General features: G+C 34.0%; 3 protein-coding genes and 1 long non-coding RNA gene across 4 annotated transcripts; all 4 read right to left on the bottom strand.

Annotated features, from left to right (window-relative positions):
• Window positions 1-2,365: 2,365 nt before the first annotated feature.
• On the bottom strand, window positions 2,366-3,803 carry LOC140864599 (GATA transcription factor 7-like). The gene is made up of 2 exons (XM_073268878.1): window positions 3,315-3,803; window positions 2,366-3,227 (listed from the first exon to the last, which is right to left on the bottom strand). The coding sequence occupies exons 1-2, from the start codon at window positions 3,627-3,629 to the stop codon at window positions 2,553-2,555; spliced, it is 990 nt and encodes a 329-aa protein (XP_073124979.1). The 5' UTR covers window positions 3,630-3,803; the 3' UTR covers window positions 2,366-2,552.
• A 9,421-nt stretch (window positions 3,804-13,224) lies between these two features.
• LOC140894467 (uncharacterized) lies at window positions 13,225-14,244 on the bottom strand. The gene is made up of 3 exons (XM_073302971.1): window positions 14,118-14,244; window positions 13,904-14,023; window positions 13,225-13,701 (listed from the first exon to the last, which is right to left on the bottom strand). Exons 2-3 carry the CDS (start codon window positions 13,910-13,912, stop codon window positions 13,336-13,338), a joined length of 375 nt encoding a protein of 124 aa, XP_073159072.1. The 5' UTR covers window positions 13,913-14,023; window positions 14,118-14,244; the 3' UTR covers window positions 13,225-13,335.
• Window positions 14,245-15,661: 1,417 nt separating this feature from the next.
• LOC140865075 (subtilisin-like protease SBT3.9) lies at window positions 15,662-19,571 on the bottom strand. Its single transcript, XM_073269584.1, has 11 exons — window positions 19,364-19,571; window positions 19,050-19,141; window positions 18,690-18,787; window positions 18,448-18,600; window positions 18,264-18,375; window positions 17,623-18,166; window positions 17,393-17,490; window positions 17,071-17,310; window positions 16,876-16,990; window positions 16,567-16,792; window positions 15,662-16,302 (listed from the first exon to the last, which is right to left on the bottom strand). The coding sequence occupies exons 1-11, from the start codon at window positions 19,481-19,483 to the stop codon at window positions 15,746-15,748; spliced, it is 2,355 nt and encodes a 784-aa protein (XP_073125685.1). The 5' UTR covers window positions 19,484-19,571; the 3' UTR covers window positions 15,662-15,745.
• A 2,140-nt stretch (window positions 19,572-21,711) lies between these two features.
• On the bottom strand, window positions 21,712-22,705 carry LOC140867810 (uncharacterized). The gene is made up of 2 exons (XR_012145275.1): window positions 22,666-22,705; window positions 21,712-22,164 (listed from the first exon to the last, which is right to left on the bottom strand). It is a non-coding gene; the product is annotated as an uncharacterized lncRNA (long non-coding RNA).
• Window positions 22,706-24,033: the final 1,328 nt, after the last annotated feature.

The following is a 24,033-nucleotide window of genomic DNA, read 5'->3' as shown; positions in this document are numbered from 1 at the left end:
ATAACAAATCTCTTTCGGCCATCATAAGTATCTTTAGGCGTGTAACTTTTTACCTTTATTACATGCGATGCCAAAAGGTGAGATTTTAGATAACATATTCAAGTAAAAAAATTGTCCCAATTAAGTACTTTTTTATTTTAAATAAACTTTAATTATTACCAAATACTTTATGGTAATTAATTAACCCAAAAAAATTATATAGAAATGTAGCCGTTTTCACCCCTTCAATGATTTCACATCCACTCCCACATGTCATGCTTCGTTGCAAACTTTTATACACCACCAATAATTGATCTAATTTTTTAATTGGAGGAGTAGGGGGCACTTGCATCTAGTTAATTCAATTTTCCACAAACAGTTGAACCACCCCACCCCCCACCCCACCCCCCTCCTTATCAATTTTATTTTTATTGATGTCTATTTCAAACATATAGGGGAGTGGGCATTATTACCAAGTACTTATTTATTGCATGCCATTACTAAATTATTGAATCTTGAAAGGTCCATTCATTCCTCGGGAGAAATAGCTCCTCCTCCGAGTCATCGCCCACTGGAAAAGAGTTAAAATAGTGGCATTCCACACCATTTACATGTGCCTACTTGCTCGCTGATCTTATCTCAAACTCGAGTGACTCTAATAAATAAATAAATAAATATCGCCTCTCGAAATTTCGTCCTTAGTTTTCTATAATCTTCGAACGATGCCACGAATCAAGCCATCGATAAAATTTCTTGAAAATGGAAAACATGCTATGAGAGGAGTAGGAAGTTGCTTGGATGGGATTTTTCCGATGTTTAAGTTAAGAAAAATTAACAAAAATCAAAAAATTTATTTTTTGACCTCATACTTTCATATCAAAATACTTTTGGTCTCTAAATATTTCAACGCAAAACTTTTAGTTTTTAAACTTTAAAATTTGCAACACAATTAGTTTTTTTCATTTATTTTCATATTCAAATTGGAAAAAAATTTAAAACTAAAAAAAAAATTCAAGATTAATTTTTGTACACTCATTTTTTTATTCTTTGAAATTTAATATTAATGTTAATATTTACAAAAATAATTATATATTTATATTTATATTTGATATCTTAAAAAAATTAAATTTTTTATATAGCTCGTATCTTACTATGAAATAAAACTAAATAATTAATTAGGTTTGATCAAATCTAGTTATTTATTATAGATTTTGAATAAATTTTATTTTAACAAATTATTAGAAAACACGGTAAGAATGTGCACATTAAAATTTTATATGATATTTTAATCTTGATAATATATTCGATCACTTTTTATGTAAAATCTCCATGTCCTAAAGTAAATATTTTTTGTTTAATAAAAAATGGTAATAAATTTTATTTACATATAATAACATTATAAAAAATAATAATATATATTTATGTTGTGATTATTTATGATCTTTATTTTTCATACTTTATTTATTCATTTTTTTGTCCCTATATTTAATAAATTGTCTCCAAAAGTATATCTAACCATAAAATATATTATGAGGGCTAATTGTGTTGTAAGTTTCAAAGTTGAATGACTAAAAGTGTTGCTTTAAAATATTTAGAGACCAAAAATATTTTGATATTAAAATATAAGGACTAAAAATGTATTTTTTCGCACGAAAATACATTAGATAATATGTCATATGTGGGATATTTTGGATTTTTATTTTATTTTTATTTTTAACATGGAAATTTACAAGTGGAGAAGACCACTCAACTAAAATTCTCAACAATAGTGGGCTCCAACCCACCACCTAATGGCAAGATGGGCCCACGGGCCCACTATCGTTTGAATTAGTTGTCCTAAATTTCTAACGAAAGTTCATCCCAAATTGTTCAACCACTTGGGAATTTTCGAAACGACTTTTCAAAGTAAAATACAATGTACCAGTACCACCATTAGCGGCGGCATGGCTTTCACTATCTCATTAATTTTGTCAAATTAAAATCATAGATAATAAAGAGAGAATTATGGTAAAAATTTTGAGAAAGTAATTATGTTAGATACCATAACCATATGTGGATTCTTGATTTGCTAAAATAATATATACTTAAGATAATTTTTATGTTTATTATTAAATAAAAATATGAGTACTTGTGTAATGACTTATTTGTGATTTTAAAAATGGTCAACTCCACCATTAAAACATTTAACGTTGGCTATATTTTATATAGTCATTTATTTGTTATTCAAATTCAAAATTGCATGTTAATACTTTTCATCCTTCACTCCACTTATGAGTGATAATAATATCTAGTAATAAATAATTATCAACTTTTTTAAAAAAAGAAGCTAATTAATAGCACCTATTTAATTAATTAAGAAACTGCAAATAAATGAGCTACAGCAAAAAAAAAAAATTAATATGTAAAATAAAATAATAAAAACCTAAATTCATAAATTCCCCCTAAATAATTCAATTCTAAGCCTAAAGGCCCTATCCACCCTACCATGCTATCTTCCTTCCACCACCAAAATTGCTCCTTTGGACCACACCGGTTTAGCCGAAACCGGTTCGAGACTAGAACTAAGCTACCCGTCAAACATTAGCCATCCACTCCTGTTCCGCCGCCGCATGCACCTCCCTCTTCCGCCGCATCTCCAAGACTTTCCGGTGACTGTTGGAGTGGATTTCCTGCGAGAAAGTCGGGCTACAAGCGGGCCTGTACTCCGGGAAAAGCCTGCCGGACTTGAACCGGACGCCACAAGCATTGCAGAGAGTTTTCGGGCCCAACGGCCCGGCTCGCCACTGAGGGGTCTTCTGCACCAGGCAGTGCGTACACCGCCGGCCGGAGACGAAACCCCCGGCCGTCTCCTGTTTAATCTTCTGCTTCTTCGCCGGCGGTTTTTCCACGGAGGACAACAAGTCCGTGTCCTGAACCGGGTTCTCGAACACGAAAGGAGGCATGGTTGTTGAACCGGAGGAGCAGGACGAAACCGAAGAAGACTCGTCGGAGCTGAGCGCCGGCGAGGCCAGGGACCAGGGCCGGGCGTTTTCCTTGGACCGTTTGCTCCTCGGCTTTCTCGACACCTCCGTCGGAAAACAAAGGTTCCTGGTTTTCTGAACCGGTTTGCCCATCTTCTCCACCCGGTTGGCCGCCCTGGCTGCGCCGGTTTTCGCCATGAAACTCTGGGCGGGGCACACCAGTGAGAGCCCAGGTGCAGAATCATCCACAATTTGAGACAACCACTCCAGATTCTCCAAATCCTCAACCTGCAACAAATTAATTACATAATTTTATTTTTTTTTTCTATATCCTCAACATATATACATGATGGGGAAGCTTGAAAAATTAATTACCGGAACGGAGAGTTCTCCGGCGGAGAAGCTGTCGAACTCGTCGGCGCCGGAAAAAATGGAGGAAAAATGGTTGGAATTGGTCCCCTGAGAGGCTTTTTCGTGGTCAAAATCCATGAAAAGACAACCCTCCTGAAGGTCTTTGTCGGAGAAATCGAGGTTAAGAAGATCTTCGACGGGGAAATCATCGGACGCGGCGGTGTTGACAGCAGCCCAGTAGGCATCATCGACCTGCAAACAAGTGTTGTTCTTGACATGACCCATTTGAGAGAAGAAACTCGATTTCAAAGCTCTTGCTTCAATGCACTCCATGCTCATGAAAAAAAATTCAGAAATTATATATGAACCCAGAAGAAACAAAATCAAAACAAATCAAAGAAGATGAAGAAAAAGATTCTTGAAGTGAAAAGGGAGAAGAATATGAAGAGAAAGAAGAAGAGAAGGAAATGGTATTTAATTGAGCATTAAGTGAGTAAATTTATTTATTTATGCGGGTGGGGTGTTACGCACAGTAGTGTATATTATTCACGAGATTTTTAATGCATGGAAAAGAAATGGACAAAGTTGGAATTGTTTGAGAATGTTTCTTTGATTGACTGGTAAACGTAACAATGCCTTAACCGCGTTTCTTGTCTTAATTGTCAATTACCATGCTTTATTTCTTTCCCAACTCTCCCTTTTTCTTTATTATTATTCTTATTATATTTTTGCTCTTCAAGATTTTTTTTTTAAAAAAAGATTACGATAATATGATTTTGCATACAAATTAATTTTTATACGAATTATAATTATATGGGTCCATTTTTATCTCTTTCCGCACCTTTCACAAGCTGGTTGCAATTTTTTTTCTTATTTAATGGAAATCGTCAACTTGTAGTTGTTATCTTTCGTACTGATTAAACTCACGTGCTAAAACAATAGCTTACAGACCACGTCAGTCAAGCTTAAATGTTACGTTTTCACTAAAAAATGTGAAGTGTGAGAGCCAAACTTTAAGATTTTTAAGCTTAAGCGGGATTAATACGAGTTTAAGCGTGAAGAACATTTTTATTTTAAACTATTATTTTAGTTATCTCAAACAAATTAACGAAGTAAAAATGAATAAATATAATAATCAATTTAGTTTTTAAAAAAATCACATTTAAACGTATGTAATTAGCTTTGTGGTATATATATATATATATATATATACTTTCTTGTGCTTGTCGGGATAAATGAGATTATTTGGATGACTAATTTAAATAGCAAATTAAACTTATAATTGATTTCATTTTTTTTTTTTAGAAACTTATAATTGATTTCAAGTATGGATAACAACGGGAATTTTATTACTTTCATACTGGCACTTTTTTTATGTGTTACGTAATTATGTATATTATTGAAATATTAAAGTTAAATGTGTGGTTGGAAGAAATGTTAAAAAAAACTGAAATATTCAAAATAACTTTTTATTGATGAAATATTGATTTAAAATAAAAATAAATACAATTAGCATTTGGTTATACAAGTACTTTTTAATTAAATTGAGATTTTATTTTAGTTGATGTAAAAAAAAAAAAGAAACATAAGCGTATTAATAGCGCCGCCCCCTTTTGGTCGTCTGTGATATTCTACACGCTTTCTCTTCGACACTCGCGCAGGCTCTCAGGCTCGTCAATTGTTTAGCTGCTGCTAAGAATTTTTATGTTTTTTTTATTAAAAAAGCAAATTAAATATTGTTTATGGATCAATTTTGTAAAATATATATTTCAATTGAATCCGATCCACTAAAATTACTCCTTATTATCTGTAAAAAATCATTTTTTATACAAAAGTATCATTTTTACTAATTATGTTAAAACAAAATATTGTCTAATATATGCTGATTTGAGGAAAAGAATATTTTTGTTTAATATTTCATATAAAAAAATTTATACGCAACCGTTTCAAAGATCAATTTTTTAAAATAGATCTCTGATCCAACTTTCATGCAAATATGTGTGTGGAAACACTACTAACCAAAATTATATATATCAAACAAATCATACAATTATTGTTATCATTGGGTGCTTTAATTATACTGTATATGAACATAATGTAGTTTTTATATATAATCTATCAATTTATCTATAACATAAAACAGTGTGTAATTAAGAAAAATTAGTGATACTCGAATTGGAAGCACTGTGTAATGTGACACGAATAGCAAAGAGAATGTCACATTTACTTCATTGTCATTTTAAGAATCCTTTACAAAAATTACCATTCTTTCCATCTCAAATGCATAGGTTGTATTTCCTTTTTCGGTGGCCATAAATATGCATTCACCTTTCAACATTTACTAGTATTTCTTCTAGGTTTATTTTATTTTATTAATATGTCCATATTAATTAACTATAAGTCTTGGAAATATGTACAACAATCTATTGAAAACTAAATAAAGATAAAATAAAAAAATTAGTTTTTTTTCCTATAACGGCAAATATTTACTTCTATATTTGATATCAAGAGCAAAATGTCACTAGTTTAATTCCTATGAACTACAAATAGTGCAAATTGAAATGCAGTAATTGTTCTTAGCTTATCTGTGATAAGATTAAAATATTGAAGTTACATATAATAAATTTCAAGTACAAAAATTGACCGATCTCTGTTAAAAAAATTCCAACAATGAAGTATTTTGATCGTAATTATGTTTGAAAAAAAAATTTAAAAAAATTGAGTGTTTTGTATTGTATTTTATTTAACATAATATTTGATATGTTTAATTTTTAATAATTCATATAAAAAAATACTTACATTCTATAAATATATATATATATATATATATATATATATGGTCCCACGTAGCATGAAGCTGTGGGTGCCGGCTTTGGTCACACATGATGTGCTGTTGCAGGCTGCCTCCAACATTTGCACACGTTGCATTACGCTCTTCTTGCCTTAACAACCTAACCTAATCTCATCTCCATTATTATATTATACTTTATACATAATACTCATATATATGCAAGTCGTTGATTGTTTGTATAGTTTTTTTTTTTTTTTTTTTTTTTTTCAAATTATATTGAATCTCGAAATTACATTATATTATCATACTAAAAAGTGAAATTTGCCCACATAATTGACGAAACTTGAGGATGGACTCGAAACATACTTGTCTCGAGCAAAGAAAATACATAAATATATCTAAATAAATTAAAAAATCTACCCGCAATTAGCGGAAATCGAACCTAAGACCTCGTGGTCTCAAGACCTCAGTCTTGTATAGCTTATTTTTTAACCAAAAAAGAGAAATAATAAAATACAAAAATGACATTTTGATATATAAATATTCATCAAAAGAATATAAACTCTCGTAACTAAGAGCTTATCAAATGAATATTAAATTAATTTGTAATAAATTTGACATTGCGATGACGAATCGAAATTTAATAATATATAATTTTTATTAAATAGCTAATACTGCTACTTTATGCAATAGATAGAATTTATATATTTGTTTTTATATTCTTAAATTTAAACCAACATCGACTATATTCTACATATTCTTTATATCGAGTTACGAGTTAGTGCAATTGACTAATATCACTTTATACGATTTTTCATATATACATTTATATAATTATTGACGTCACAATGTACGTAATACGGTTTTTAGCTTCATCAATTTTTGAAATTATTCTGTGGAAGATGGATGATTTTGTAATTTACTGTGATATATCATATATGATTGCATTGACGTTATATATAGTATTTGAGCAATATGATAATTTTATCATTTACCGTAATATTAACGTATACATTGAAAAAAATAGAAAATGAAGTATAATGAGAACATAACATGATAATAGCAATGCAGGCTGATGATTATTTTAGGGTTCAAATAAACATCTACCATTTATTTATTTCTTCGTGCTTTTGTCAACATTACATCTTGAATATCGTGATTAAATATGATAGATACGCAACAGACCCACTAATCTAATTAGTTGACCAACATATTTATTGGACAAGTGTCAGGTTTAATTGTCATGGGATGTTCCGTTGTTCGAATTGTCAGAATAGATGAACTGAGTCGATGATTATGAGATTAAGTTTTTTTTTAAAATAAATATTTTCTCAAGCAATATGTCGTCTAAGATTTGTCCAGTACAATTTATCTGATTAACGGGATTTAGTTACTATTTCATTAACTTCGGGATTTATCAATGGACTCCGAAAAATAGTGGCGACAATTTTATCGTCATTAAAAAAAAGTCCCATTTATTTATTTATTTAAAAAATGATAATAAGATTTTGTTGGTTTATGTTTGAAAGTTGTGGGGAGTTCATTGACCAAGAAGCTACTTCAATTTTTTATGTTAGGCCAACTCCAAATCTTGTACCGTTTGATGCTTTATTTTGCCTCCAACCGAACATCTCTTCAGTTTCGGATTGGATATTTTTTCAATAGATAAATCAAAATTATATTACTCAACATGAAAATACAACAGTCGAGTGACTAAAGAATTATATATTAATATCACTTATGATTATTTCATTAGGATATAAATTATTTATACAATGAGGCTGTGTTTGGTAGGAAGGAAATCGCGTGATTATAAAATCATCACACATTTGACTCGTTTTTTGGGTACGAAAAGGATAACAAGGGGCTCGGCATTAATCACTGTGCCAGCTTGAAATGGCAGGAAAAGATAACCCATCTGCGAGCAGGTATAATTTCTCCCGAATTGAACAGTACTCAATAAAAGAATGGCCAAATTACCATTTCAGCCCTCACCTACTACATCAACAACACCCCATTCAAAAAATAAATTTCACTCTCGTTCGTGCAGTGCAAAGAAAATTCGATGGCTTTCTGAGGAGGTGTAGATCTGGAACGCTTTCTTCACACTCTTTTTTGAGGTATGAATAATTTGTCGTGGGGGACTTGTGTACTTTATCGTTCGTTCTCGTAACATAGATCTGAGACTATTTCCACATCACTCTCTTGTTTTGGGTATGTGAATAATATTTCTTCTGGCGAGTCATGTTTCCATGATTTTTATGTTTCATTCATGTCACCCACTTCGGATATTTGTAGGGGTTCTTTACTGGGTCATTATTGATTGTTTTTATTTCGTGGAGATTAACACCAGGTAAATCATGTTTGGAAAGACATCGCTCTTCATGTATATTGTATATTATATATTGATTATTTTATACGTGCTTTGTTGAAGTTGGAAATATTCTTCCATTGTTGTGTTACACCTTGTATGAATGTGTAAAATTGTAGAAATTGTATGTCCATATTTGCGTATAATTACTGGTACCCAGTAGCTAGATGTATTGCTTCACCTCTACGTTTTAATTAGTCACTCGTACTTGTAGGTAACAAATTTAACCACTGTGTTTAATTTTATGGGGTAAGTCCTTTCTAAACTTTTTCTCATGTACTCATTATAAAGATGGACAGAAAACGTAGAAACATTACTCTCGTTGTCATGGTGTTACAAATGCTATGTCGGAATTTTCTAAAGTTAAGTCTTTTAATCCGACAACGCATGAGATATTTGGAGAAGACGCGGCGATTCTATCGTCCAGCAGCTGCAACGTACACCATGATCGGGAGATTAAACGCCCAACTTAACCACTTGCATAGGACAATCGAAGCAGGAGATATTCAATGTATAGTGAACTTAAGAATGAACCGCAATGCATTTGGACGCCTTTGTTTTTTACTAATTAATGTCGGTGGACTAGTGGAGTCGAGATATGTAGGGGTTGAAGAGAAAGTAGCTATGTTCTTGTCAATTCTTGCTCATCATAAAAAGAACCGTGTTATTGGACATGACTACATTCGTAGTGGACATACAATTAGTGCACATTTCCATGAAGTAATGCGAGCACTTGTGAAGTTGCATCCACTGCTGCTAGTTAAGCCTGTCCCTGTTGACGAGACTTGCACCGATGAGAACTGGAAATGGTTCAAGGTATTGAAACTTTCCATTACACATGCACTACATGAGTTTCGTATGATTTATGTTATTTTTTTGAAATCTAATAAATATTCTATATATATGATAATGATGTGATAGTTATTTTCGAGTAATTTCAGGGATGCCTTGGGGCGTTAGATGGAACACATATCACAGTACACGTACCTGCTCGGGATAGGCCAAGATACCGAACCAGAAAGGGTACTATTGCAGTAAACGTGATGGCTGTATGCGACCGGAACATGAACTTTGTATACGCTCTAACTGGTTGGGAGGGCTCAGCAGCAGATGCGCGTGTCTTAAGAGATGCATTGACTCGAGACGACTCTTTCATGGTTCCTAGAGGTTAGTGTCATGCTAAATCACATGTAGATCCTTGCTTGCTTGTTGAAAGCTTCTCAACCACATCAGTTTTGTCATTGTGTTTCAGGTTGTTATTATTTGTGCGATAATGGATATGCAAACACCGAAGGCTTTTTGACACCTTATCGTCGAGTTAGGTACCATAGAGATGCTTGGGGCAGCCGTGCTTCAAGACCTGAAAACTATAAGGAATTGTTCAATTGGAGGCACTCTCGAGCCCGTAACGTCATCGAACGCGCTTTTGGATTGTTAAAAAAGAGATGGGCAATCCTTAGAAGTCCTTCTTTTTACCCGATAGCAGTTCAGAACATGATCATACTAGGTTGTATCCTACTTCATAACTTTATTCGCTCACAAATGGATGACGATCCTGTTGAAGAAGTAGAACAAGAAGTGGGCAGCCCGGTTGATAACCCAGAAATTGAGATCATAAATAGTATCCAGTCTTCGGACAATTGGGAAGCTTGGAGAAACGAATTTGCATTGAACATGTGGAACACAAACCAATAAAGCGGCTTTCTTTGTATTTTAGTTTGAGAATCTAGTACTGTGATGAGTTTGTTATGTCAAATCTTTTCTTCTGACATTGCGAGTTGTACTTATTCTATCCATTGTTATTGTGTTTGAATATTACTACTGCGTCTTTTTTTTGTAATTCGTAATGTTGACCATGATATTTGTTATATGAAGATCCTTTTTATATCCAATGACATTTGTAATTCTGATGAATATAATCACTCACATGTCGTTTTTGATTTTGGGTGCAGGTGTGATACCAACGATTGTGAGCATGGACAGTGGTGCAAGTTCTGGAAGTTTTGTTGGGAGATCTAAAAAAATCGAGAAGACAAGAAGGAGTTGGACTTCACGTGAAGAGGATGTCCTGATCCAGTCTTTGAAAGACGTGGTGACTAAGGGATGGAAAAGTGAAAATGGGTTTAAAGCAGGATATTTGAATGTGTTGGAATCTGCTATGAAAGAATCACTTCCAGGTTGTGATTTGCGCGGGAATCCACATATCAACTCCAAAGTGCATGTGTGGAAGAAAGCTTATGGTACTTTAGTCACTATTCTGGGTCGCAGTGGTACAGGATGGAATGATATTGAAAAGACGATAGATGCAACCGATGAGACTTGGGAAGCACTTATTAAGGTACTTGGTTTTTTAATGCTTGGTACTTTCAATACATAATTTTAGTGGACATGACATGATCATATGTTGTAGGACGATGCATCTATACGCTCCATGAGGCACAAGCAATGGACGTATTACAACGATTGGTGCGAGATATTTGGTAATGACCGGGCAGGAGGGGATACATCAAAGAATTTCAATCAACTGTTACAGGATGTCCTCCGACTTGAAACCAATAGCATACCCATTGATTCGTTGAATGCTGATAATGAACATTTTCAGTACTTTGAAGCTTCGGCAGACTCCATCTCCGAAGCGGAGACTCCATCATCTAAACCTTGCCCTCATTCATCCACAAAGAACAGGAAGCGAAAGAAAGTTGTGGAACTGGACGACTCTATTGTTACCGCAATTAACAACTTGGCTAACATTACGAAGGACACAATGGGGGATCTGGTGAAACAAATGGCTGTCGAAGACAAGATCTCCGATGCGCAGGATGTAGTCTTTGAAGGTGTCCAACAGATGATTGAGCTGTCAGAGGATGAGCAAATGCGGGCTTCCCGACTATTGTTTCGCAATCATGATGACTTGGCGTTGTTCAAGCGTCTAGGTGAGAAAGGAAGAATGTGTTTGGTCAAACGCTTGTTAGATGAGGAGTAAGCGTTGTGCAAAAAGGCTACTCTCACATTTTTGGATGGATGTGTGAATGGCAGTACCGTGCTGCACATTTTGCGGACTTATATATGTGGGTATGTTTGTCATGTCTTTTGGTTGATTTACTCAGTAGCCGTACTTATGCGCTGGTATAATTATGTTGTTTGGTGTCGTGTTTTGGATATATTATAGACACCATGGTTGAACTATGTACTTTGGGTTCTACCCCTGGCAGAATTCAATCTTTCCTGATTCAAGTATTTGAGTTGTTTCTGTCATTTCATACATGAATTTGTTTCTTTGTTTAAAATAAATAGAATCGTAGCTTGTGGTTTGCATACATGTGGCATTTAGTAGGGAATTTTAGTTCATGTGATCGTGCATGGACATAAATTTTTTACCAGATTAGAAGATGCTTGAGTTCATGTAATCGTGCATGGACATATACTTATTACCACTTGCTGAATATAAGATGCATCATTTTCTCCGATCGGGCATATATACATAATTTTTTTACCAGAATAGCTATGTATATAATATTAGGTTTAACAATTAAACTTCTAGTGGGGATTACGACATGTCCCTCGTACCATTAATGAAGAGTTACTAGTGCATCAATTTTTTTGTAAAACAATAAGCCTAGCATATTTATAAAGCAAACACAACTTTTCATAACATAGAAAATAGTAGTACACAATAACACACAACTTGCACATACATATAGAAACAAGCTACAACAGATCTTTTCGGACGACAAGTACGATAATATAACTCCTGCCCCACATAATGCATCCCAAAAGTTTGTGTAATATCTAGCACACTGACACAAGTTCAAAAGGGTGGGGCACGAGATTTTTATGCATAAACATCATAGAACTTAGCCACTAATTTCTTCGGTAGTGTCAAGCTTGATCACAATTACTGATGCATCTTCATCTTTATCCAGCTTCTTCTGTTGTTCCGGGCCGTGATATTGAAGTTTGCGTTTGCAAGTGCTACTACCCTCCTTAAATTCTTCATATGCAGCATTGTTAGGATGACAGAGCTTAAGTTTCTTAACACACTTATGTTCGCTTGATGGAGACTGCAGCAGGATCACAGACTTCTTTTGTTTGCTAGAGTTCCCAACAACTTCAATCACCTCTATTTCATCATCAGAGCAAAGATCAACCACTGGTACATGATAGTTGCTTGTGACAGTCTCCTCGGAACCCATTTTCATATGCACAGACATGTAGATTAAACAAGAACACGAAATAGAAGCAGACTGTTGGAATGTTATTTATAGTAGTAGACATTAGAGGCACAACAGAGTATTTAAAGAGAATGTAATAAATATTTTTTCTACAGCCTAACTACAAGCATTTAATACATGTCTGTGCAACAGTGTTGAAAAGTAAATTTCTGAGGATGAACATGCTCTTAAGATATACAAATCTTCTTTGACACAGACGCATACTAAACTTGGTGGTTGAGTTGAATTAAATGACTCGAAATCTAATAATACCAAACAGTTACTACTTCATTGTGACCAAGAAATAATTGAAAGTATGGAAACTGAAATTTAACCATAAAAAACATTACCTATGAAATGCACTTTCTCCATTAAATCCCCTTTTCAAACTATCAGACATGATCATACACTCAAAATAATTTACAGAAGAATATTACGGAAGCTGCAATCGATACCTGCAAACTTAAGAACATAATACATCGAAAGTGTATGGAAAACACAATATTTAAGAAGATCAGAAACATTATATTAGCTTCAAAGGATAAACACATAAGGCTGCGCATACATCGAAAGTGATAAGAACAATATAAACAAAGTTAGGAAACAAGTACTAAAAATGTAGTCATAGCTACTCAAAACGCAACAGCCAAGCAGTACAAGAATCTAATTTGTCTAATTTCCCCGCATTTCTTGCAATAATGCTCTGATCTCGGCGCATAGTTTTTCCATTTTGAATGATCTACTTGCAATTTCACGAGCTAGATCAGATTGCTCCTGAAGTAGTCGAGCTAATGTCCTACTACGGAGCACATCATCATTAGAACCTGCAGATGGAGTGGACGTGGAACCTTGATGCTGTTGAGAAGGAGGAGAATCAAACGAAAGCTTTCGGAAGGACTCAAACGCAGCCTCTGCCTCTCTCTTACTGTCGAATCCTTTGTGACAAGAGTTCGGGACGCCAGTAACTTGGGCACTTGCTTCGGACCATTGGTCGTACACTCCCGGTTTTTTACCCTCGTAAACAACATACGCTCTAGGCTACAATAGGAGATTAATGAAGTGGTGATTAGATAAGTCAAAATATACATCATCGTAGAGTACCCATTTTTTGTTTGAAATTGACTTCATAAATTAAAAGCCTATTTTCGAACGAGTGATTACTGTGATTAACAACAAAATAGTTGTAAAAATCAGAAAGCTCAAATATCATGTTTGGAGGCATAAACAAGAGATGGGTAACCTTCACCATGGCCGGATTCGGAGGTCAACCCAGTGAGAAACCTTTTGTGCAGTTGCTTGTGAGAGATATTTCACTTGGCGTCGCAACATTGAACGAAACTTTTCTCACGAATTTGAAGGTCTGAAAAGTAGATGAAGATATTACAAAACTTTTTGAGAAATAATTAGATGTAGAATTTACATGAAAAGAAATTAGGTACAGGGAATAATTTTACCTCTCCATGATCGAAGCTTTCAACTAGAGCTGCCCAAGGAAGAGGAACTAGGTTGTGGGTGGATCGAGTTATTGGAACTAGGTTGTGGGCGGATGGTAATATGGATTTGAAGGACAAGGTATTTTTGTCATATAATAACATTTACTTCTTTTTATCACTCAAATAAACAACATACCAAACATATTCGATTTTTATCATCATCTGTAATTATCATTACAATCCAATAAATAATCCCCCTCTCACCATCTTTTTTATTTATCCCATCACACCTACCAAGCGCAGCCTGAAAGATATGCGCTTGAAATCGAAAGAAGATTCTATATATAGTATGCATGCACTAATTGGTGTTGGTGCGATTGATTTTAATTTTTATATTTTATTCAATTTAATATGACTTGATTAAAATATAATTCCATGGAATTAATTTATTTATACAGACAATTGTATATAAAATTACAGGATTAATTATTTAGACAAATGAAACTTAAATTGTGATTAAAATAATAAGAAATATTTTTATGCATAAATTTCACCATTTTAATGTAAAAAATTTAATTGGAAATGGGTTAGGAAATTCAGAGGACCTCTTTTATTGTAACTTTTAATTTTAGTTCTATTTGTATCTATACAAACTATAAAATTGTCGTCTGTCAACCAAATGCCTGCATTAATTTTTTCAAGGATTTGCTTTGACCTTTGAGATTGAACAAGTCTAGGAGTCATTCAATTTCACATCGTAATTATATATATTATATATATATTATTTAATATATAGGGTATGTTTGGTACGGATGATGAGATAAATAATATATAGATAAATAATGTATTGTAATAAAAAATAAATAAGAAATGATATTGGATAAAATATTTGATTTGATTGATAGATTATAGTTGATTTGATTTGATTGATTAAATTTTATATAAAAATTATAAATTACTATTTTTTCCTTTTAAAAAATAAATAAAATATAAATAATATTATTTATAAGGGGTAATATATTAATTTAAATTCAATGATTTGATTGATGTATGATAAATAATTAATGATTTGATTGATGCAAAATTATAATTAATAAATGGATAAATAATATGATGAGAAGAACGTATGATTAGAAAGAATAAATTTGTATATAGATTATTAATAAAGCTACCAAACATAGCCATAGCATTTGAAAGTCAAATTTCTAATTGTGAAGTTTAGCTTCTATCTTCTTTTATTTAAAAATAAAGATAAAAGTATTTTTTAACATTTATTCAAAAAAAAATTTGTTTTTTTAATGAAAATACTCAAAAGACCGAACTTATTTACTATTATTGTGAAACTGGGATTGTTAAAAACTTTTAAAAACAGCATGAAAAAAATTGGATTCTTATGTTTTCAAATATTGAGCACACATCTTTCTTTGTATGTGTTTTTAAAAATATGTGTCATGAAAATACGATAAATTAATAGTCATCTGAGACTTTTAAAAATTTCGAGATTTGATAGGAATATTGTACAAAACTTTTTTTAAAACTACAACTTCTTTGTACAAAATCGCGGAACGTATGAATGGAGTAGTATCAAACTCTTTCAAATTAAAATGCTTAGATTAAGAGAGAGATATGAGTTGGCAAAATAACATAAATCAATACTCTTCAAGAACCGATCGAACACTCATGGGAATCCTAACATGATGGCATCCATCATCCCAAACCAAACTTCCAAACGAGTAGACTCCTTGAACTCTCAAATTAGACCAAAATGTCACCTTAAACTGAATCTTGTTCACTCTTGAACTAAAAGAAAGAATCCCAGGTTCCACTTTAACATGTGTACCTGGAGGAGCCTTGATCCTAGCAAAGTAGACCGACGAATCCGGGCCGACATTCGTCACGGTTCTGGATACCGTGACAACCCTTTTCAGTTCAGGAATGGTGATAGAAGGCTGATTAAAGTTCGCCAGGAAGTTAGTCGTTTTCGTGCAATCGGTTTTGGTTCTTGTGAATAAGGTCATTGATGAGGCATTATAGCCCATGGCACATAGGAAATGAGTGTAATCATCCATGTCTGTGTCATATACTAGACCGGGGTCGATGGCTTTGTTGGGATCGATATGGCCACCGCCATAGTCGAAGGGGTCGGCTTGTTTGTATGGAGATCCTTCCGCAACCGCTGGCCGGCCATATTCATCGGTCAACGAGGCTGTTACATGTGCAGAAAAAAATGGCAAAGATCACATAAGTTGGTTCAAGAATTAGTAAAGAAAGAACTGGGAAAAAAATGCTTGTAATGGGAAATGTTATCCCTACAGAAACATTGATATTTGATACAAAAAGCTGTCTCTCAAAGGCATAAGTTACTGATCTTTCATAAACAAGTACATGACAATTTAACCATTAAATCATATATGGCCTCAACATAAAGATCAAAGTAGTTATAAGAGTTCTTGCTTTGTATCTCCTTCACCTGTTGTGACGAGGGCCGACTTAATTGCAGCAGGACTCCATTTAGGATGGATAGCCTTAATAAGAGCCACAATGGCAGATACATGAGGGCAGGCCATGGAAGTTCCCGATTCGAATTTGAAGTGAAACGGAGAAAGTTCGGATTTCTGGGAGTCATCATATGGTTGAGCTGCTTGAGCAGCAGACCATGAGGCGAGAATGTTGACTCCGGGAGCAGCGATGTCAGGCTGTTGGATATTAGACTTCAACCTCAAAATGTGTGACATAGTTTTGCACGAAAAAGTCGAAATGAGACGTTTTTTTTTGTTACCTTAAGCACAGAAGGGGAGAGAGAACTTGGCCCTCTAGAAGAAAAGAGTGCAACATTAGGGGAAACCTGCTGCCCTACTGCTGTCTTTGGAACATTATATTTTATAACAGGATTGCTGTTTCAAGATTGAAAGTGATCTTCTTTTATTTGTGAACAGGAGGAGGATTAAAGAGTCGTCGAAAATAAGGTTGTTACCTAGTTGATGCTATGTAGGAGAGTATGGATGTTCCTGTTGTGAAGTCCACTTGGGCACAAGGAACTTCCAAGCACAAGTTCACATCTTTAGTCAGAAACCGTGCAAAGACGAGCCCAACGCCCTCGACGTCATGTACAGAGCTTTCAGCAGTGGAAACAAACCTTTGGCTTCGTGTTTCAAAACAAAGAATGACTTTTCCCTTAGCTAGAGTTGCATTCAACGATCCAGAAGCGCAACTTCTGTTAAAGAAATGAATGATGATGATTATGATAAAACCATTCACTCTATTCGATACATGCAACTCAATTTAAAATATTTTACCTCGCGTCATCTTCATCAGCACCGGTTGCTGCAATATCTTCACCATACACGATAGGATAGAACTTGTCGAGATCCTTGCTTATGAACAAAGATTGACCCTGTATAAAAGTGCAAGGAATTAGCCCTTTTGGAACAAATCTTAAAAGCTTATAAAAACAGTATCTTTTGAAGTGTAGATGTACTTGTCACTTGTGACAACAGGTAAATCTATAAACAAGTGGAATTAGTACCACAAATGTTTGATTGTTTCCGATGGTTAATGCTACTGGAAAAGCTCTATCAATGGTGCTTGCAGCAACTGTTGTAATCCATGGAGCAGTATTCACAACCGTCTCAGGAAATGGACCGCCATTTCCACCCGAGCAGATGACAGGAATCCCACTGGCCACAGCATGGAATGAGCCTATTGACACAACATCATCAAAGTAACTCGAAAGGGGTGCCACTAAACCCAAAGACATCGATATAACATCCACTCCATCATGTATTGCATCGTCCAGTGCAGCAAGAAGATCAGCAGAGCTGCATCCACCCGTCGCCCAACACACTTTGTATATAGCCAACCGAGCAGAAGGGGCGCCACCTCTAGCCATCCCTTGTCCCAATCCCAAAAAACTCGCGTTTTTTACCAAAGAACCAGCTGCAGTGGATGATGTGTGAGTCCCATGGCCTGATGCATCTCGAGTGGACATAAACTCAGTGCCATTTTCTGTGATCAGCTCTCCGAATTCGGCTTTGTAACCTTTAACATACCAACGGGCACCAATGAGTTTCCTGTGAATAGACATCATGTTTCAAATTCCAATCTTCACTGAGTCAATGATTATTCAGGCAAATGAATCCTTCATCTGTTTTAGACAAAAAGATTTACCTGTTACAATTCGAATGATCAAACTCTTCCCCTACCTCACACGTGCCTTTCCAACGCGATGGAACCGGTTCCATTTCATCGTCTTTAAAGCTCTCAGACTCAGGCCATATTCCTGCTCTAAAGTAACTAACGAATCAAACTTATTTCTTAAACATTTCACAAAATTTTACTCATTCTTCCTTACCAGAATCAAGAACACCAATGATAGATTCACTCCCTGATCCAGCTTTTACTAGAATCCCATCACTTAAATGATTAACGTGCAGAAAATCCCAACTCCGAGTCGTGTGAAGACGAAGAATTCTATTAGCAATGACACTAACAACACCAGGCATACCTATAACTCATAAATTCCATAAATGGTAGTCAAAGAAGTACAAAAAAAGGCATGGAACTCTACAAATTTAAACTAGAAATCCCGAAAACCTGCAATAGTTTTGGCCTGGGACGGAGTCAAGACCGCAGCAAAACCAGAGAATCCATGTTTGTAGCTGTACAAAATTGATTCACTTGCAGCTTCTTTGCTACAAAAAAATAACAAAAATAAAAAAAGAATCAGAATCTCTGTAAAATTAAGATTATGATCGATATCTATATGTATATCACAGGGAATTAATGAACTCCCCGGCCCCTTAATTTGTGTAGCTGAACACATCTTTCCTAAAACTACCTGAAGTTGAATGACATTTAGAAATTGAAGTTACAAATTTAAATGCAAACATCACTGTTATCAATTTCAAACTTTTCTTGGAAATCAAATGTAACATATCAAATGATTATATATACCTTTCAAGAATGCCTGAGAGAAGCTCATGGTGAGAATTTTCAACAAGGTGAGGCTCATCATGTTGCCTATCTCCCATATAAACAATGTGAACCTACACATAATCAACCAAAGAAATTCTCAATCCTCGACCTCGAATTACAACATCTTCGTACACGAAAATCGACTTGATGGCCTATGTTATCGACCAATTCATATCCACAATCGTTTGAAGAACTGATGAATCCAGAATTCCAAATGGTTTTTTTACCAATATTATCTAAGGCATCATAGAAAAAGACGTGCATCAATTTTTTCTCAAGAAATAAGAACTCACATTGCTGGAAACTGCACCGTCGGCAGCAAAGCAAGAAAGTTGGTATGTTACAAAGAAAAGAATGACACAAACCCAATGAGAAGCCATATTGGAACTCAGCACTAACTCGAAGCAAAGCATTTAAATACACCAAAATGCACAAGTGTGCCAGTTCTTGAAAATCTTGGTTTCCATTTAAACGTAGTGGTGATCACTGTTGATAAACAGGATATCCCATTTATTTTGCGGCCAGTAATGTGAAGACATTTTGCACGATCAAGAGTACATGAAGTTCATGAGTAGGCCTGTCACTTCTCCAAAAACAAAATATATATATATATATATATATATATATATAATAACTTTAAAACTTTATATATAATCATGAAAGAATCTTATGTGACCGGGCCCCTTATTGATACTCCAACGAAATATACTCGTGAGTATTATGAGAAGGGTGAGTTCACGACACAAGAACCTAATTGTTAAAATACGACGATGTTACAAATGTTTTGTATCGAATATTGGATTGTCAACCAAAGTTTTACATTAAAAAATCAAGGAAAGATAATGGGTTAATATATGGAATGATATTCATTGGTACGAGATTTTTTGGATGGTTTTAAAAGCAAAATCATGAAAACTTATACTCAAAATGGACAATATCAGATATCGGGTTTCGTTGTTCCAACAAATAGTAACTCATATGCTTGAAAAAATTACAACACTGAAGAGGGAAGTCTTTGGAGTGTAAGTGGAACACCTAAGGCCATATTGGCTGTAGCGCGGGTGATCGATTTTTATGTATTAATTTTAGCTCAATTTTTTTTATGTATTAATTTTAACCCAATTTGTAAATTTCCCGGTGGTCTAATTTTTAAAAATAATTGGAGTATAGCTTAACCTATATAAAAAAACAAGCTTAAAAAGAGAGAGTTTTCTACTACAATTCCATCTATATATCCCTAACAAGATCTTTTTTTCTTTCTTCAGCAACTTCAATATTGATTTCCTCATTCACTTGTGTACTAAAATCCCCCAACCACTCATCTGCTTTATGATATTTTTTTTGTTTTATAGTTTGGTTCTTGGAAAACTTTAATGTTTATAATATTATACATGTCCGCAAGTAAGTTGTAGGATCTGTTTTATGATGTTTTTTGTCAAAGTTTTTGTTGATTTCTATAGCAAAAATATTGAAGATTGTGTAAATGAGAAATTTTTTGAAATTACAATGAACAAATATCTTACTTATGATTTCAGTTATCATTTATTATTATTATTTTTTTTGAAACTACAATGAACAAATATTACTTATAATTTCAATTGTCACGTATTATTTTGTTTTTTGTTAAAAAATCTAGCTAGTTCGGGTAACTTTAAAATTATGATCCCGTCCCAACTCTTGGGTTTATAACCTGATATTGTGCTTTCGTCGAGAGTCGATGTACTGGAAGGGAACACCAAGAAAAAAGGCTATCATCAGATCAATGTCGATAATTGTATTAAAAAAAAGATATATTATTGCTGAATTAAGGTGCATGAGTCACATGGCGCATCCACTAAATACTAAAATATGTATGAAAGCCGAAAGTGAGTCGTCGTGGAGGTCGGCTTCTCAAAAAATCGACGAATATTAAAACTAATAAATAATAGCTGATCATAAACTCAAGATTACACCACCCTAGTCTTTAACGAAAGAACACCTAAGTTTATTGCCTAACATAGAGATATTAAGATATTTTAGTGTTTAATGTTCTTGGTGAGTGGGAAACAATATGAGAATGAGACAACTATAGCAAATAGAGACCACATAGGTATCAAGGTCTCATCTGAGTCAAAACCCACACAAACGATTAAAGTTATGGGCGGACCCATATAGGGTTCAGGGGCATAGGTCCCCCTCAATTTTTCATACCAAAATTTTTATTATATATTTGTATTATTTATTTAATAAAAAAATCTATAGTACATGTCAATTTTAATTCATATTGGTATTATATATTAAAAAATAAAATTATTTAGGGACTTATCAAATAATATAATAAATTATTACGTATTGATGACAATATTTTAAATTTTTTGCTTGCCTTTTAATGATATAAATTATGTATTCGTGATTTTTTTATGAATTACACCGTTTAACATAGTTAGATTTTTATTTTTACCTAAATTAAAATTTTCCGATCTTTCAATTTTTTAATATTTTTAGCTTGTATCTTTTTATTTTTAAAATTGTTAACAGAGATATTGACAAAATGAACTAAATTTAATGTATACAAAATAGAGAAAACAAAGTTGTGGGATCCCGGGGCTCGTCTACTAAATACCATAATTAAAGAATTACAGCATTTAAAAGAAGCAGCACAAAAACCCAAATTTTTTTTTTAAAAAAAGATGACCCTCGCTCGATCGGTAAAACTTCACCGATCGAGCGAGCAAGAATTGCCAGTTCTTGGGTTTGAGCAAAAACAGGCCCCGCTCGATCGGTAGAACTTTACCGATCGAGCGGCCAAGCCCTGTTCGAAATTCTGCAGATTTTCTTGTGCTGTCCTTTGCTCTTTTCTTGCTATCTTATAACCTAGACTTCAAGGTAAACAATACAAAACATACAAATGCTATATACACTTACCCAAAACCATGATCCAACAACACATAATCTAAACAACTCTAGATTATGCAAAGCTATACAATACAAAAGTTGGATACCATCCAAACTCAACATGGTTTAAAAAAATAAGTTTCCCACAACAAGCTACAACACAACCCGCAGCACCACTTCTAAACTCTTCCCAATGCTCATGGTCTCCTATAACTTGGCCCTGAAACACATGTTGCAATGCACACACAAAAATAAAGCAACAACCGAAAAATCGGTAAGTCTAAAGACTTAGTATGAAAGACGGAACATATAAATAATCACAAGTAGCCATAGCATGCATTTCAAATCATAAATAACACCTTATGAAATGCAGAATAAATTAAATGGCTAAGAAGGAATAAGGCTCAAAGGCTATACCGGTTTAGATGCTAGAACACATCACACACCATCAATGCTAGAACACGATATCGATGTTTAAAACTCATCAACGATATCAGGACAAATCGGTGAGAAAGGTTAGGCGCAAGAAACACAACGAGATGACACAATACACAATCACCTCATAATATAGCCTAACAAGTAAGCCACAAGCTCATAACTCCAATAAAGAATAGCAAAACACATAAACACATAAAATAGAAACTATTGTGTGATTTAAGGGATCGAGAGATCAAACACATCTCGATGCTCATTCCCTGCTTTGGTCATCGTCGAATCATACCTTCCAATCGTGAGAGCTAAGTAGCTCCAATTCTCAAGCTACAATACACACCAAGCTTGTATCAACTCACTAGATAGAATGGTAGAAATATCAAAGCTAGCAACTCAAACCTTGACCAAACTTCAATTGATTCGAATCGGTGTGAACTCGAACTCGATATTCTTGAACAATCTGAAATTTATATCAAGTCATTCAATATTTCATTCAACTCATTCCGAAGCTCAACAACTCAAGGCTTGCTAATTTGCCCGAAATTCAAACCGGCGACGTAACGGTTCGAAACCAATAATTTTAACAACTCAAACATCATCTAAACATTGATATATAACTTATATCAATATCATTTCCTCACTTAATTCTCGAAATCAGCAACATATATTTCCAAAAATTATCAAACATAAACTGACGGCGTAACGGTACAAATTCGGTACCCGAAACTAAAATCTATCAATTCTAACCACCAAGTCTACTTCAAATATATCACATACCACCAGAATATCAACTTAAACCACCATATCAGAAGGTGCAAGGATTCGAAATATATTCTAAAAATCATAACAATTGCATATGTTGACCGTTCTTCGTTCCGGTTTCGATATCGTAAAACTTATATCATCAAGAACACTAATACATACTCAAATTATGAATTTTCCCAACATCATAACATCATAATTTCAAGACCTACTGAATCATAAAGATACTTACATCAATAGATAGCCTTTCTTGCAAGGATTCCAAAACTATGCTCGGTTTTGAAATCGGACGGCCGGATCTTGAACAATCGAATTTTGAAGATGAAAATCCAATGAAGAATTGAAGCTCTCGGTTGTTTTGGCTGAACAAATCTGAAATCTGATGATAAAACATGCATTTACACGTTCATATACAGCCAAATGACAAGTGTCCCACTCAAAATCTGATATTTGCACTTTGGCCCCCGAATTGTCCAATATTTGCAATTCGGTCCATGCTCGAGTTTCTTCTTCAAATTAAATCCTCTTTAATTCTCAAACTCGTAATTTCAATCTTAATTCCATAAATATTTAATTCAAATATTTCTAACTTTTAATTTAAGAATCCCGGACTTTAAATCTCAATATCCGTAAATTTTCAAATTAAATATTTTCAGCTCGAAAATTAAATCTCTAATTTCCATAATTTCTCCAATTATTATTTTCCAAAATTCGAAATTTAAATCTCTAATTTCGTAATTAATAACTCAATATTTTCGGGGCCTTACAAAAGTGGTCACCTAAGCTATCATCCGACGGAGCAACACGTGGCTCCGCTCTTAATTGCACCCCCCTGAAAATAATTTCTGGGTCCGCCCCTGATTAAAGTAGTGTTTTAGAGAGTTTCTAAGAAACA

The sequence above is a fragment of the Henckelia pumila genome, chromosome 4 (assembly GCF_033568475.1).
Source record: "Henckelia pumila isolate YLH828 chromosome 4, ASM3356847v2, whole genome shotgun sequence".
Classification (NCBI taxonomy): domain Eukaryota; kingdom Viridiplantae; phylum Streptophyta; class Magnoliopsida; order Lamiales; family Gesneriaceae; genus Henckelia; species Henckelia pumila.
This window is presented reverse-complemented; position numbering and strand designations above follow the sequence as displayed.